This window comes from Wyeomyia smithii, chromosome 3, assembly GCF_029784165.1.
Source record: "Wyeomyia smithii strain HCP4-BCI-WySm-NY-G18 chromosome 3, ASM2978416v1, whole genome shotgun sequence".
Lineage (NCBI taxonomy): Eukaryota > Metazoa > Arthropoda > Insecta > Diptera > Culicidae > Wyeomyia > Wyeomyia smithii.
Window position 1 is genome coordinate 234,734,653 of NC_073696.1, and position 17,279 is coordinate 234,751,931.

At 37.8% G+C, this 17,279-nt stretch overlaps 1 protein-coding gene across 1 annotated transcript in view; it reads right to left on the bottom strand.

Annotated features, from left to right (window-relative positions):
- Positions 1-17,279, bottom strand: part of LOC129730103 (nuclear pore complex protein DDB_G0274915-like) — a 174,983-nt gene that overhangs the window by 12,880 nt on the left and 144,824 nt on the right. Inside the window, exons 2-3 of the mRNA XM_055689155.1 lie at positions 14,183-14,435; positions 5,988-6,378 (exon numbers count right to left, since the gene is read on the bottom strand). Coding sequence (XP_055545130.1) covers positions 5,988-6,378; positions 14,183-14,435 — 644 coding nt within the window. The remainder of the gene's footprint in view (positions 1-5,987; positions 6,379-14,182; positions 14,436-17,279) is intronic.

Here is a 17,279-nt window from a genome sequence, read left to right on the forward strand (position 1 = left end):
TTATGCAAAAGGGGGCCGAAGAAAACCACTGACAAAGACGTTCGATACCCTAGCTAAATCTATAACGACATTCTCAATGGTACTTTCTGTTATACATATACAAAAAATCTTCGTATTATTGCGACATTTCGCTATAACGACAGTCCCTTGCAATGTCGCTATAAAAAACTTCGACTGTAATAAAAAATTTGGTTTTACATATAAAGGTTTTCTTTTTTTTTTTAAATAATATGTATGTTAACAAAAAGGGGATCAATTTTCCGCTGTGATTATTGTTCATAAACTGTCCATCCTAGCATCAGAATCATTGAATGCATTTGATGCGAAATTTTACAAACGATTTAAATAAAACATAATTAGCTAAAATTGTTCGTTAACTAGTCAGCTAGTAACCTGCGGTCATTACCGGAATATATTGTGTTTTACTACTACCAATAAATTAACGCGCAGCATGAGATGTGCACTTTGTCGCGAAAACGACTCTAAATGATAGTAATAAAAGCGATAATTGACACCCGCGGCAAGCTTGCGGTCAAACAATAGATTTCAGGGTATGTTCCTTCAAAATTGCAGCTATCCTAAATTTTATTTGTTTGTTTGTCGACTGTAGCGGTTAATTTTGTAGATTTATCGGCTTAATCAGTCCGTGTATAGAAACAAAAACGATTTTTTTGTTTCTTAATCCGACAGTAACCGAAACTGTCGGATTAAGAAACGAAAAATCGTTTTTGCTTCTATACACGGACTGATTAAGCCGATAAATCTACAAAACTAAATTTTATTTAAAATAAATTTAAATTCAAAATAAATATTTAAAATTAGTCAAGCTAGTTTGAACTCTCACAACCGGAGAAATCCGATAGAATAATTTGCTTTCCTTACCGGGTAGAGGTAAAGGTAGGCAGATTATAAAATTTTAGCAGCATATGCTTTTTTTATTGAATTTGCATTCGTCGTTTAGGTGAATCAAGGTTATTAATTTCAAAGTAGTTTAGTCATTTCAGAGAAAGGTGAGTCGCGTTATGAGTCTAATCACACTTCGCTAACAGGTGACACGGAGCGCTGAAAATAGTTTCTTGATTGTTCCATCTAGGTTTAACAGTGCGGTGCGATAAGTGTCTATAAGAGAAAGGTAAAATAGTTTATTTCCCTCATTTCGCCATTCCGATCGAAATGTGTTGACTATTATTTTCTCAGCTCATTGACAGCCTCAAGATTTTCTCCGAAACACACTACCTCTTCAATTTTCTGCTCGTACGATAAGCACAGAAACAAGCGCTGTAATCTTTTTATTTTTATTTTGATTTTATCACCCATCAATAAACGCCTTTCTTCTTGCAATTGTGCTGTTCTGCTGTACCCCGAGAACAAAAATCACGCGTGTCAAGCTACCGTACCTTTCCGACATAAAAAGGCGAGATTGTTTTTATTATTTGTTGAACCAGCATCATTTGAGGGTATCACAAACAAATCATTCGCTAGCACTAGTGCTAGCAGCGATCATAAATGCTCAGCAATATAGAAAAAAAAACCAATCTGTGATACTTTCGATCGAAGGGGAGGCTGGGAGCTCGTGTTTATGCGTACCCATCGTGTGCATCACAATACCTAATCATAAAACCGACAATTTGGATGGAGCATTGCGATCGAAATTGAAAAGAAAAGTTCTTGTTTATTTGTACGCGCAATACCGGCTGGCTCGCCGTTCGGATCACATTTGCTCCACAAGAGATGAGGTACTGTCATTGCCTGTGGGAGGTTTGTTTACCAGTACTTTTCACATTTAAATATACACGCACCATTATAAAAATGCGTGATCCAGCGATGAAAGGTGGTGGTAATAAATCAATGCAAATGGTACTACTGCAGGCGCATGTTATTTGGTGTTTTGTTCTTTGCTACAATCGATATCGATCTTCTCGAGATTGACGATTCATTTCAAAGCATAAACTGTAAAGGTATTGTGCCCTAGTTCATAGCAGCTCAAAACAACTAGTTTATATCTCTATCCTGCGGCAGTTGTACCGATTCCTGTGCAATCGGACAATTGCGGTCAGTCCATAATCGCTATCACCGCAACGCCATCATGACTCTACATAATTAATCGTGTATGCATCGGTACTCTTAACCGCTCGGCATCTAATAATTATTTCTGCTATAAAACTTATCTCTAAGTGATAAGTGCATCGCAGAACTTTAACTCTCGAGCTAAAAGTCATCGTATGCTCTCTCGGACTTCTTTTATTATCCACATTTAATCAGCGATACCGGGGCCGATACTCCACGTACCACGACCGATAAGCTAACCCATGCTGTAGGGGATATGCTTCATCATCGACTCAATCAGCGCGCTTCCGTTGCATAGAAAACCGATTTTGCTCGTACTCTCGTACCTTATCCTGGGTGCCCAGTAGCTTCGATTGATGTACTTCTTGCACACCGTTTTGAATTATCATCATTATTGTTAAGGTTCATATGCAGATAATTAGGTAACTGTGCTAGCATCGATGACCAGCAGGAGCCGAGTTCTGCCACACCACGGTAATTATAAAGGAGGACTATTGACCTAATTCAGTCGTCAGATGCGACGACGACGCTTAGCGTCGCAGAATCCCTCCGGGCAGGGGTTCCCTCCTCGTTGTGAACTAGGTTGCCGGAAAGTGGTAGTGTTGTTTTCTACTGTGGATTGAAACAGGGTTTTCATTTGTTTGCCCGTAATTAACTAATCAATATTGAAAGATCTTCGCAGAAAAAACTACTACAACCGTCATTTATGAACTTTTATCGGTCCTCACCACGAGATGTTGTATAACAATTTTTCCTTGCTTTATTCACTGTAATTTGTTAGAATTACAGCCATGTAGGTTTTTTAAAAAAAATTGTTTTCAAAACCTTGCGTTGCAGTTTATCCTTCATAACCCGTAATATTGTAAGCTTCACCAAAATCATTATAAATCATGAATAATCTTTTTTTTTTTTGCTTATTCGATCTCATAACTCAAAATTAGTTGACACCATTAATTTTTAATTTCTAAGTGTAGGCAAACAACAACAAAAACTGGTGGCGGGTGTATTCATTGTAGTTTTTTGTGTAGAAGTTTATTTAATGTGAAATTCAGAGAAACTAATAAACTTCTATTAGAGAACAGAACCCGTTGATTGGTCATTAACGTCGGTTGGTCATTAACGTAAAGTTGCTGGGAAAGCTGGAAAACAGACGCTGATGACAGTATTTTTGAATTCTAAAGTCTACTTTTTAATTACTGTTTTGTTCATCGAAAATGTATAAACTGTGTTTTTATTGGGTCTTATAGACAAGAAATGGAACTGCGGAGGGAATTTTGTGATACCGATGACGAATCCAATCCCAACAAAAATTTCGAAAGCAATAACACCTGGCATAATACTACTAAGGTGTCGTACACAAATGACGTAAAGTTCTCTCCAGGGAATTGTAATTAGGCGATATTGGTAGGAGGGACAGAGGCTCGGTATAGTAGAGTAGTAAGCTTGAAACAGAAAGGTAAAACTTACACACAAGCACGGATATGAATGATAAGCGTATCACTGACTTCAGTAGTGATACCGCCATTAATATGAAGTGCGGAGAATTAAAATACATTTCAGTTACGTAACTGACTCAACCCCCCTCTTCCCCGCCTAATGGGGACCCAGATAACTAGGACTAATTTTAAAGTTTCTGTCAGGGGCCACCACATTCCACGTGGACAGATTTTTGACGGGGGGGGAGGGGGGGCTCATGACTGGTTTTATGAATTTAGTTATTTTACAAAACAAAAGTGTTATAATAATATTCTATTACTGTTTTTTATTTTACTTGTTATTCAAAAGTTATAATATAGGCAATTAGCTCTAAATATTAAAATCCTGTGGACGGATTTTAATTGTTATGGGCTACTGAGGTCATATCCCTTTTCGAACGAGAAAAAAAAGTGACGGGAAACAATATCTATATCAAAACAATTTTTATATAAATATACTTGCTTGCTTCGATTTTTTTTTAGCAGCTGCGATGTTGGCACTAGCGTTATGAGCGATAAACGATGAATTGGACGTTCAAAGAGAGAGAAGGTGTTGTTTCAGTCATATTTGATAAAATATTATGCATTGAATCGGTGTTGCCTCAGGAAATAATGTTTTTCCAAACTGTACACTATTCGAGCCGTTTTGGGGTGAGATTGTGCCAAGCTATAATGAGATTAGGCCAAAGTTCATTTAATTTTAGCAAAATTATAGTTTATTGTAACTTAACCATATTTGCGGCAGTCGTTAACTAGACATTTAAGTGTGCATTGGCGTGATTTGGATGAAAATCATTGCCATAAATGAGTGCATTACAAGCTAAGGAACAAAAACGTATCCTTCTTTGGCACAATCTCACCCCGGCAGACGGTACTCTATTTTCCGAGAAATACGATGAAACCATCAAATTTAGAATAAAATTAGCTGCATTGGCCGAAAAATGCAAATTTAATTTTAAGATACAAAAATAATCTATCTGGCAACACTTCTGTTCATAATTCACCACCACTATTTTTCGCGTGTCTTACGTCTATAAATTATAAAATAGAATAATTACGAAGTTTACAACTTTTTTCGTAAAATGTTATATCTCGAGATTGGCTCATATTTCCTCGGGATGATAGTTGTTTTTTATATGAAATTTTCCAAGGAACACGATGAAATTATCAAATTTAAAATAAAAATGGCTGCATTTGCCGAAAAATGTAAATTTAGTTTTCAAATACAAAAATAATTTATCTGGTCAAAACTTATATTTTTTTTCTGGATTCCTGTGTTTATTTTCTTCAAAAATCATCTATCAGTATTTTTCGGACATTTTACGTCTATGAATTGTAAGAAAAAGAAAAAAAGAGATTTTTGACAAAAATTGCGTGACTTTGCAATAAAGAGGGGGGTCCTAGAGAGCGGGGGGTATTCCAAGCGTTACCAAAATTGGTATTTATCCAAGTAGACAGTAGATGAATAATTTCCCCAACTTTGAGCAAAATCTGTGATGGTCGTGTCCAAGTGGCATGTACACTTCATATGGAATGACCCATATATATTATTCGTTAGTTTTTCTCTGTACAGAATGGACAATGCAGTACCCTTAGTCTATTTGTGTACTTTAAGAGATTTTCAGGCATGTTTTATACATTATTGAGGCTCATTTTTAAACGTTTTCTTAGTGTAATCCAAATAAAATTGTCTGTTAGAAAAATTGCATAACACAAAGTATTTCTAAATACCGCTTGTTGAGCTGACATCTCTTCCAGCACATTATTGTCAACATATTGTTGGAAACGTTCGTTTCACGTAAGCACATCCAGCTGGTAGGACACTGCGATTGCTGGAGCGGAATGGAAATAGCGAGGATAATTGCATGAATGTACGTTTAGTCAAGCCATGTGTGTGCACTAAAGAGTAATGAGGACGCACGACTGCCATCACTGCCACACATTTTACGATGCAAGGGTTGAAATAGAAGGGCACTTCCTACTCTATAACACCTGCACCGTGCCCTTACACCACAAATTGTGAATCAAACTCTGTGAAGAAAGTAGGAAGGAACTCCATCGAAGATAATTAGTTATACTAGCAGTGAAAGTTTTTATATTAGCTATCATCTAACCGTTAAAAAGTTTGCACTAAATCGAAAACAAAATTGCTTGATTTGTCCAAGTGATGTTATACTTTTGAAAAGTGCTTTTTTTATATGTAGCACACAGATTATTTCACACTGCACGACCAAGTACGACCCTTCAACTGCAATCCGTGCATCTGTGGTCGCAAGAACCGAATCGAACCGTGACGTACAGAGCGGCGCGCAGTTCCACATGCGAAACAGCTTCTCGCATTCATACATCCATCGAGATTCGTGTCTCGTGGCAATTATGAAATAATTATCTCTTATCTCTGCCGATTCGCGCGGACAGACTTTCCCGGTACCCTAAGATACTTACTCTCGATTTCCTGGACTTGTTTGCCTTGGACTTCTTCTTGCGCTGCGGGATTTTGCCGGCAAACTCCTGCAGCTGTTCACGACCTGCCATGTAGTCCAGATGGGGTGGAATAAACCCAGCGTTGTTGTTTGGGGCCATTAGGCCCATTGTTCCGCCACTGACGCTACTGCTGCTGCTGCTGCCACTCCCATCATGGTGCGGATGACCGTGTAGTGCCGGAAGGCCCAAGCAGTGCGAACTACATCCGGACGAAGGCTGAGACGAGTCGGACTCACTCGATTCATCTCCCTCGTCGTTCCATGCGGTGGAAGAGGAGGATGAGGTGGACGCGGCAACAATGGCAGGACTGGTTCCACTACTGGGCGTCGAGAAGCTCGTCGGGAACTGATGGCTGTACGGACGAGAGGAGGGTAAAAATTAGCTTGTTAAGAAAATTATAACAACTTTTTTGTGGAACATTATGCCTAACAATGAGAGATTAATATCGATGCCAATTTTTCACTTGACTTCCGACTCGCAGCAGCAATCTAATGAATTCTCCAGCGTTTGAGTGCCATTGGTACAGATGATTTCAGACACAAGTGTTGAGCGTCGAACTGATTTTCAATGGAATCTTGCAACTGTTATAGTCAGTGTCAAAAGATCGACACGATTTCCGACGGAAAGTTTTACATGGACATCAGCTGCATTGAGCCATACGCTCGGACTGACTTTTGTGTTCACTAATTGATGTTACAATAATATGTTTTGAACACAACCAGCTTCGAACCGTCTTTTACGTTTAAATCGATAAACTTATTAAATTATTGAATTTCAAACAATACCTGCGAAATGGCAGGAAAATGGTCGGTTGAAAATTGTTCAAGTTATACAACAATAGACGGAAATTGATCGGCAATTAGAGAACAAAAGATGGAAGAATTCACAAAATTCAAGAACTAAACAATGATGTAAAAAACGTAACAAAGATGTAGCCAAAGATGAAGGGATTTGGGGTTCGACTCACCAGGTTCAAAAGCTTTGTCTTCTCGAAAAATGCACACATGAAATTTCAGTTTCATCGGACGTCCAGATGTGAAGTCTCAGATCAAAGTTTCACTTTCATGACTAATGAAGAAATGCCTAGAAATTGTTGAAACCTTCGATATTTGGTGTTGTCTCAATTTTCTGTCTTTTTCCAAAAATCGACTTTCTGTCTTCCAGCTTGAAAACTATCTGATTTCCAGAAAGTACATTAACATTCTTTCAAAAAAAAAATTCGATTTTAAACATGTTATATTTATTCTCATCGGTCAAAAAATTTAAACTTTGATCGCTTTGGGGCATGACTTTCATCAGTCCGATTGCAAAGGTCTGAGGGAAAGAAGCTATTGCACGACTGAGCTGGACTCTTGGATGGGGACCTTTTTTCGAGAATACAAAACTTTTGAAACCTACTGCTAAAAGAAATTCGAAAAGTCGATTTCCATTGACCTAAATAACATTTTCGAGTTGACCATTGACTACGCAACGGTTAATTTAAACAGCACGTGCGTTGCACGGTAAGCGATATCGCATGATCGCAGGAAAACACTTAGTCTTTCAAAATGTTCTCTCCTATTCTCTCTTTAGATTCTTCTGCACTGCATATCTCTACTACAACACAACTCGTTTTTAGAGTTTCTAATTTCGTTTTGTTACAGGATAGTCATTGATTAGGGTTGCTCTCTCTCAACCTGCCTCTCTCCTCAATATTCTCAAAATGCGCATTTTTCCATCAAACACGTAAATTTCATTTCAATCTGCGCAAAAAAACCTCTCTTGTAAAAAATTTTAATTATGTCTGCCAAATACTTTTGAAAAGACTCAAGGGCAGTATTATTTCCACCTGCGAATCGAGATAAAAATCAGGAAAAAATAGAAAAAAACCAACCTTGTCAGTGAATATCCAATTAAATTGAATTAGAAAAATGTTACAAGGCTGAACGCATTAGCTCAAAAAATCTGAATAATCGTGAGGAAAAAATAAGTCTAGACAAATTCAGAAACCTTCAAATTTAAGATTCCTAAAATATTCGAATTCAAAAACGCGAAAATACGAAAATCTTTGAAAATTCAAATAACAAATGTTTTACAGAACTAGCTGAAAGATCCTAAAAAAACGAAATCAAGGTATCAAGAATTCAAAATTGACTAGATCTTTTGGAAGTAGCAACGTGCGAAGATGTTGCGAATGCAGAAATCGAAACTTATAATAGGGTAGGGAAAATATTCTAAGCAGCTTTAGGAACCGCCTGTGTATTGAGACGAGATACTCGAAATATGTTGGGTGAAATTCAAACAGAAGTAAATCAATCTGTTCTCTATCTTTTTCTGTGTTAAAACTTGTTTTCAGGTTGTAAAACTAAGTTAGCAAACTTTAACAATAAACAATAAAAGTTACCAATCGAGGGACACTATTCCATTCCCCTCTAACCTATTTTAAGCAGTTTCCATATGTTTTGCAGGCGTTTTATTTCAGCACCCGAAGTAGCTCCTGAATGGCTGCAATATAGGTCGACTTGTTTCAAATGGTGATTGTTCACAGAATGCTTTGTGATTAACGGTATTTTTTATATATTTTTTATTATTTATAATTACATTTAATAATTTTTATAAAGGTACTTGATTGGTTAATCCTATCCTCGTGATCAACTGTTCCGGATTCTTTTGTGAACATTTGCCGATTATTCCACCGTAATTCTCTTAACTGTCGTTTAAATACAAATAAATTAGAATCTGGATTCTTTAGGTTAAATGCGATAACACGTATTGTCAACCACAAAGCAGCTTTCTGCTGTTTAGATTTCAAACATACTTTGTGGGAGATTATATCTCCAATGTCGTTAACTAACACACCAATTCTTGTCCTGATGACCTGACAGCCCCAGTTCCAAATTTTACTTGCTCCGTGACACTTTTTAAGTCTGTGGTCTAGATTGTCTATTGCACCACATGTAACACATGGCTGTGATGTCTTTCGAATGTTGTAAGCTAGGAGTTTCTGACCAGTTGGAATTAAATTGTTTATAAAGCAAAACAGTATTGATCGATCTTCCATTGTTAGTAAATTATGACTAATGTTCTCCCATACTGTAATCCAATCAGAACCAATTTCTTCTTCTATTTTTGGTACACAATTGTTCAAATCGACAAAATAGTCGTACAACAGTTTCGTTGAATTTAAGTGTAACCTACTCTTCAAATCTAAAGCTATCGTCATCCATTCCCGAGCATTTTTCGTTAGTGGTTGTGGAACGCGAAAATCCAGAAGGTAATTCTCCTATCTAAAAATTCCATCTTTGGCCGTTTTTAATAAACAGTGCTTTCATTTTAGCTTCTGGATCAATCAGTGACAGTCCACCTTGCAGGTAATGCAGGTACAATTGGTTTCTCTCTACTCTAAACATAAATCCATTCAAAATAAAATTCCAACATACTAATACTCGTAAGACAGCTAGACAATCAAAGTTTTCGTTACCATCATTGAAATTGTCGATATTGATCAAAATTCAGGAGTTTGAGGCCTGTTTTCTTCGACTGATTAAAATAGGCGCTACTGCTTATGCCGTTCCTTACCTTAGTTTAAGAACCAAAAAAATATAAGAATTTGAATATTCGAGATATGTCTGATGCTCTTAGATTCGATTCTGATTATTATGCAATCCATAAAACGACGAACGGTGCGAATGCAATAAACCAAGAATTCAATTTTGAATATTGGTAATTTCATTTCTGCTTTACATACCAGCTGGCTTGTTATACACCTCAATATGTGGAGAGAGCAGTGTGAATATGCACCGCTTATTTCTTGTCCAGCATGTGCGCTGCGTATAGCAATTTTTTGCACCAAACTTCTTCCTTCTGCTTTGTGCTGTATTTCTGCCGCTCGCAGAAAAATAATACAGTTTCTGCTTAGTGGTGAATCACTGTAATAAAAATACACAGAAGTACACGGCGGTGCGCAATGCTGAGATAAATTCAATAGCATGCAGACATGCGTGACTGGAAAGAAAACTGAATCTTTTTTTCAATTTCGAGATACGAAGCAAATAACGCAATCGACTTTCCTACCTACATGCTCCCCTTATTTGATATATACTTAGGAAACACGCAGTGAAAGCGTTGCAGTGAGCTCTGTTGTGAACTTATCGAGCGTAGTGTCCTTTCTTGTGAGAAAGGTCACAGTAATTTATTATCTCTCCGGAGAGATATTTCAGATTCCGCCACGGTGTTTTTTTTGCAAGCTCCTCAGATACACACAATTCGCTGCTCTCTTCAAGCACGTGCGTCGGGTCTCCTACGAAAGGCAGAAAATCAAAAGGCAGAATCACGAAAAGCAGAATTACGAAAGGCAGAATATTTCATAAGGCAGAATAACGAATGGCGGAATCACAAAGAGCACGAATGGCAGAATTAAAAAATGGTTTATTTTCTTTTTAACAACACACACTCGCGGCCTTTGGACGACTCTATTGTCCAAGTGTATACTGTCCTTACTCGCTCCGCTCGTTCGGACTTAACTAAGGGAAAGAAAACCTGTTTGAATAATCCTAGAAAACCAGTAGATCAGTTGTTTGTATGCGAGGGGCCGACGCTTCCGACGGCGGGTTGGCGGCCGGCTTGGACCGCGGAAACCACGGCGGCTTTGTGCCGCCTCGGTTCCTTGCCCTCGATTATGCGTCTTCGCCGCATGAATTGTTTTATGTTAATTATAACCAACAAGCCGTTGAGACTAGTGTAAGTTATACCTAACATCGAAAAATTACTCTCCGCGATGCCGTGAGAGACTTAAGGACCTGAGCCAAACCAGTTTGCGCGTTTCGGATCTAATAATTAGGCTTGATTTGCACCTCCTATCAAAACTGGTCATTTCTGTGTGACCAGTTATTATGTCTGGTTACCAAATAATATTAAATAATAAATGTAGAGTAGCAGCTTTGATACCTTGACCAGGATTTGCACCAATTCGCCATCACGCTTTTGGCCTTCGTGAGTCAGGTTTTGCTACCAGTGATTCTGCCTTTCGTGCCCTTCAAAATTCTGCTTTTTGAAATATTCTGCCATATGTGTACGGTCATAGAGTTCTGCCTTTCATGATTCTGCCTTTCGTGCTTCTGCCTTTCGTGATTCTGCCTTCTGTGGCGAACCCGGTGCGTCGATTTGCTCACCAGTGTGAGAGCAGTTATTTTCGCAGTGAAAGATATTCTCCTACACGCTAGCGATTATCTGAGGAGAAATGACAAACCTGCATACCAATTGGACATGACCTCCACATATATTGCTCAAAGTTGAGGGAATTATTAAGCTAGTGTCACTTTGGAAAATCCCAATTTTGGTGTTGGTGATGTTGAAAAATAACAAACTTTTGCTTGAAACCTCTCTCACCCTTTTCTTACAATTTATAGACGTGAGGTGTTTGAAAATTTTGATTGGTGATTTTTGAAGGAAATAAACCAAAGAATCCAGAAAAAATATCATTTTTGACCGGAAGTGTTACCAGATAGATTACTTTTGCATTTTAAAACTAAATTTGCATTTTGCGGCAAATACAGTCAATTCTATTTCAAATTTGATAGTTTTATCGTGTTCCCTAGAAATTTTTACGTTGAAAACACTTATCACTCTGAGGAAATATGAGTCAATCTCACAGGTAATATGAGTCTCACATTTTCACGAAAATAGTTTTAAATTTCTCATGTTTTTACAAAAAATCATATTGCCATAATTTTATTGTCGTAATTTTATGAGTTCGCTCAAATTAATTTCTTACAAATTTTTTCTCGATAGAAATAGAGTGCGTCAAAAATCTTTGTTTTCTGAAATTTTGGGAGATGTTTTTTTTTGTGTTTTTGTGATATTCTATTTTGAGTATAACCTTAGGTTTAATATAAAAATACAATTGCCATGTATTTATTGCATGGAATACATAGTCCAGTACTCTGATACTCGATCCAATCGATATGCAGTTTTCAGCAAAGTTTCTCCGTGTAATAAGAGCTTCAATTTGACGTTTAGTTTAGTACGCGATTTGGCCGCAGAGATGGCGCTTCGACACCAACTTTTTATTCTTACACGTTAAAGCTTTGCAGTTTTCGATATAGTTTTAGATCATAAAATTTCATGTAACTCCGTATAAGACACAAAATTTCTGTCTTTTCAAATTTCAGAAATACCTATACGAGTTTTTGCTGAATAATAATAAATAATGCTGAAAATACAAGCTAACGGGAAGGATGCTTACAAATTTTATGAATATACGTAATGGCTATAGTTAATATTTGAATCACTAATTAATTAATCGAACGAAAACGCCAAAATAAAACACTGTGCAAATGGTTGAGTTTTCAGTGTAAACTATATCCAGAATGATGTTATTCTACACAAAACTGTGCAAAAGTAGGGGAAAGTAGGTAAAGACGGACACCCTAAGGTTTAATCTAAATAATTACTTAGGCATTGCTATTTAGATCGCAGTAGTCATACAAATTAAAACTTAAGGTCATGTGTTTTCATAATCATTTTTGGTATGAGTGAACTTCCTCCAAGTTTTATGTGTTTTGGGTCTTCAAAAATAAGACTACAAATTGCTGTTTTTTGACATGGTTGGGAAAGACGGACACTTGGGGTGGGTAAGATGGACACTACGAAGGTAAAGGTGGACACTCACATAATAGATGTAGTACGTTAAGTATTCTTTTGATTTATGTGTTAAGTGTTGGCCATACATTACTCTACGTTATTAGAGTCCATCTATACATCACGTGAACAGTTTGAGAGGATGGGTTTCGATGAAAGCGAAAATTCTCCGCCTATATGGACTGTTCTAACTGCTAAAAGATTAATATCTGCTGGTTTCTTTCGCGGGTGTACTTTGTGAACATCTGTAGTACACAACAGATGCTACATGTGAAAATTCTTGGAAAATCCGTGTGTCCATCTTTCCCTACCTTAGTGTGTCCGTCTTGCCCGACCTGGTTGTAAATTTTTCAAACGATCGTAGCTCTTCAACCGAACATCGAAAATCTGCTGGATTTTCACTAGAAAACCGAGGAAAGACTAATTAATCACTTTACTATTGTGAACAAATGAAAACACGTAAGTTTCACGAGTTTTTCACTATTTTCCGTGGAATAAAAATTACATCAAATTGCGCGTTCACGAAAATATTCTTTGTTTTACTTACAAATTTGACAGTTTGCTTGCTGAAAACCGATAACGCAACTCAAAAGCATTAACACACTATAGAGAAGGTATTCGCATCACTCAACTATCATAATACATTCTAGTTTGTGAAATATTAAAAGTGTCCATCTTACCCGCAGTGTCTGTCTTTACCTACTTTCCCCTACTAAAGTATTGGATTTGAATGGAAAATCAGTTAACCCTGTCTCTTTTTTTAATGAAATGTTATATGATGATAATATCGATGAAAGAAGTGATAAAATCGGGGGCAAACAAAATCGGGGAGTGATATGATTGGGTAATTACTGTATATATATTATTCTAAAAGTGGCAGTACACTGTCAGTTATAATTTGAAAAGCAAACGGAAAAATTCCAATATAACCAAAACTATCATAATTAGATGTTCTCGTCGAAAATAATTCAAAGTTAAGTATATTCAAGTTCAACATAGAACTGCTGCGTAATTCCTCCATTTGATTTTAAAGATTATTCAAAGCTAGAAATAAATGACGCAGAATTAATCAGGCCATTAGATTTCCGAGTTGATGTTGTAGTGTGTTCTAATTTATTTCAACAGATAATAAATCCCGTATGAGAGAGACCAATTTTAAACTGTTAGATGAATTTATTCGTGTTTTTGTTATAAAATTATGAATTTCTGGCAAATGTTGCAAATCAGAAAAAAAATAAGAGGCACTTTTTAAGATATGGACTTCTTATAATTATGTTTTTTTTTCATTTTTTCACCCTTTACAACTTTTCTTCCCAACATATTATACTTTGTTTATTAGTACCAATAGCAACTCTCGGGAAAGTCACCATCATTTTTAATAACGGAATAACGTCTTGAAATGACATCTCTATCAAAACCGAAAAAATGTATAAAGATCAATCAAAATAGGGAGTGATAAATGAAGCAACATTGAATTTTCTTTATAATGCTTGGAATTACTTAAAAATAACAGTAATAAACAAAAAAATAATACTCACAAAATTGCCGACGAACAGGATGGCGTATCCGGGCTATTGGCACTGTGCTGGCTGCTATGGCTACTGCTTCCACTGGGACTCGGTGTCGGCAGTCCGAAGAACACCCCGCCCCGTCCGCCAATGCCACCCGGCGGGGTCCGGTGCACCGCGTTCGGGGTCTGCGGGAAGAACACCTGGCCGCTGTAGTAGCCGGTGGTGAACGGACTGCAGGACGTACTCTGCGGTGACTGTGAGATCGGTGTCGAGGGGGTATCTGCAATGAGAGAAGGGGAATAAAATACATATAGAACAAAAGGTTAGCGTTTGCTGGAGATCTTCATCCGATATTGCAATATAGGGTAGCAAGCGGTTTTCAGTGCGACTGTGAGTCACCCTGTGAACATGTGCATTTCACGCTTGACTTTGTTAATAACTGCGACATTCCAAGCATCCTATAACGAGCCGGTCCGGACCGGGTGATAATGGTAATGGTAACGAACGATGAATGGAAAAGGAAATTTCTGACATTCCGGCTGAAATTCTACCGGGAAACCGAATAGTTCATTATTTTTCAAATGTTACGCACTGAACGTGCTTTCGGTAGAAAAAGCCTTCAATATTCTGCTCAGCTGCGCCTTTTCCTAGCAACAATATCATTGGCACTTAAAGTGCATCAAAAATAAGATAAAATATCAGTTTCATGGTTCGCTAAGCATAATTCATGCCGTGGAAATCGGTCTCCATTGTCGATTAGCTTGATTCCACAGGCAACCGTGGCTAATCAATAAACCCGACAGCGAGAAGTGTTTGAATCAACACTCGGTCCATTCATTCATAATGAGCCGCGTGTCCTCGTCCCAACTCACGTTCCAAGCTGGAGATTGTTTGTAATAACAGTGCAAGTGTCAGCTTGCGGCTGAGGATTTTCTTCGCCGGCCACACTAATTATCGTGTGCACGTATGTTCGCTCACTTATTCTCGGGAGGGAGTCAGTCAACGGCTTTACTCACTCCCTGACCTGGCACTTGTTGGGCTTATTCGCTTAAAACAAATATCCTTGAAGCGTACGATTCCCGCACACTCGGGTTGCGTTGTCCAGCACATGACTTGCATCCTCCTGCCAATGATAAATTTGGTTTCACGTTTTTCACACGCGATGATGGGTGGGAAACAGCAAATTGCACCTCATTAGTGGTCAATCAGGCTTTGATTATTTGTATTAAAGTGGCAGGCAATGAACATCAAACACTGCGGAATGTGCGGCATTTAGAAGATAGTTATGGCTTATGCTAACAAAAGGACGCAAATCTCATTGGGAACCGAGTTACTCTTTCTACGATGATAACGAAATATAATCAGTCCTAATCGATTAGTATCCCAACCCACTGGTCGATCTTTCATCCGGCGTTGTCCCATTCCAAGCAGTGCGTCATTAAATTACGGAGCTGTGGCTAATGCTAATGGCAGATACAATTAAAATTCTCATCTATCAATCCCGTAAGGGAATACTTCTACCATGTCATCGAGCGTAGCATTTTTGCATCATCGGCAGTCGCTGAATGCCGCCGACCGGTTCTCTGAATGATGTGTCCCTTGACGAGCGTTACGAATAAAGAGATTCCGGCAGGCAGACGTCATTGCGCTGACAATTGAGTTGGTGTTTAGTGGCTACTGTTCAAGTATATTTTGACGAATTGAAAGTCTTTTCATTAACCGGAAATAATGAAAGATTATAGCTATTCAACCATTCCTATGAATTTTGGTACCTACCCACAGCCATTACCAAAACGCGAAAACTTACGTAAGAGTTCGTCACAGTGCGTCTTGAACTGTCCTACAGATCAGACGTTTTTTCGGTTGCTTGTGGACTGGTCTTTGACTGCCTATAGCTTCAAAGTTTGTGTTTTGTCAGTGTGTCTTTTAAAGACTACCTGAAAGTTATTTCCCATCAGTCTTTCTCAAGACTACCTACTTTTGAATTTAACATTTGTTTTAACTTTTTTCGTATCACCTGAAATGGCTGGACGGAAAAAGAAACCTCGCATCGCTGCGGGGAGGAAAAGAGAGGCATCTCTTTCTGACACATCGAGTGTCTGTAGTGACAATCCTTTTGATATTTTGCCTGAGCAAGAAGCTGGTGGAATGGAAGTTATTAATATTGAAACTATACAAAATATAAAATCTTTAAAAAAGGAGAAAGTTCCACCTATTGTGGTAACTATTTCTTCTGAATTTAATATATTCAAAAAGGAACTATCAACGTTTGTTTCTGACCTTAAAGTTACCTATCAGATTGGCCGTAGAGGTGAATGCCGCTTATTAGCCGACTCAGTAAAGGGTCGTGATCGTCTTGTTCAGTATTTAACTGACAAGATGTACAAATTTTTTACATACGACACCAAGAACGCCAAGCCGTTCAAGGTTGTCTTGAAAGGTCTCACCAACGATCAAACCGTTGATGAGATCAAACTTACTTTAACAGAATTACTTGGCATAGCCCCTACCCAAGTAATTCTAATGAAACAAAAATCACGAGGCGAAAACAGTCAGAGAGCTGGAATTTCCCTTGTTAATTATTTAATTCATTTTAACCGCAATGAGGTTAACAACTTAAAATTTTTTGAAAAAGCACATGCTTTGTATAATGTGCGTGTAAAGTGGGAAATTTATAGGAAGTATGGCGGAGGTGAAAAGCATATCACCCAATGCCGTACTTGCCAACGTTATGGCCATGGTTCCAAATTCTGTAACATGGACCAAAAATGTCTTAATTGTGGAGACTCTTCTCACAAAAAGGACACATGTCCTGTGAAAGAGAGTAAAAATTTTCGCTGTGCGAATTGTAACGGCAACCATATGTCAAATTTTTATCAATGCCCAGTCCGTTAGCAATTGTTAAGGCAAGGCAAGGTAAACAAAATTCAATTTCTCAATTAAAACCAACTTCAAAACAAAATTCTCCAAGCGTACCAGTGACGCATAGTTTACCTACTCCTTTGCATACCCGTTTAACTTATGCACAGGTTACAGGTAGTTCGAACATTATACCGCCTAGTGTTGGTAGTTCGAAAATGACCGTTTATATGGGTAAGCAAAACAGGCTAGAAAATAATTGTAC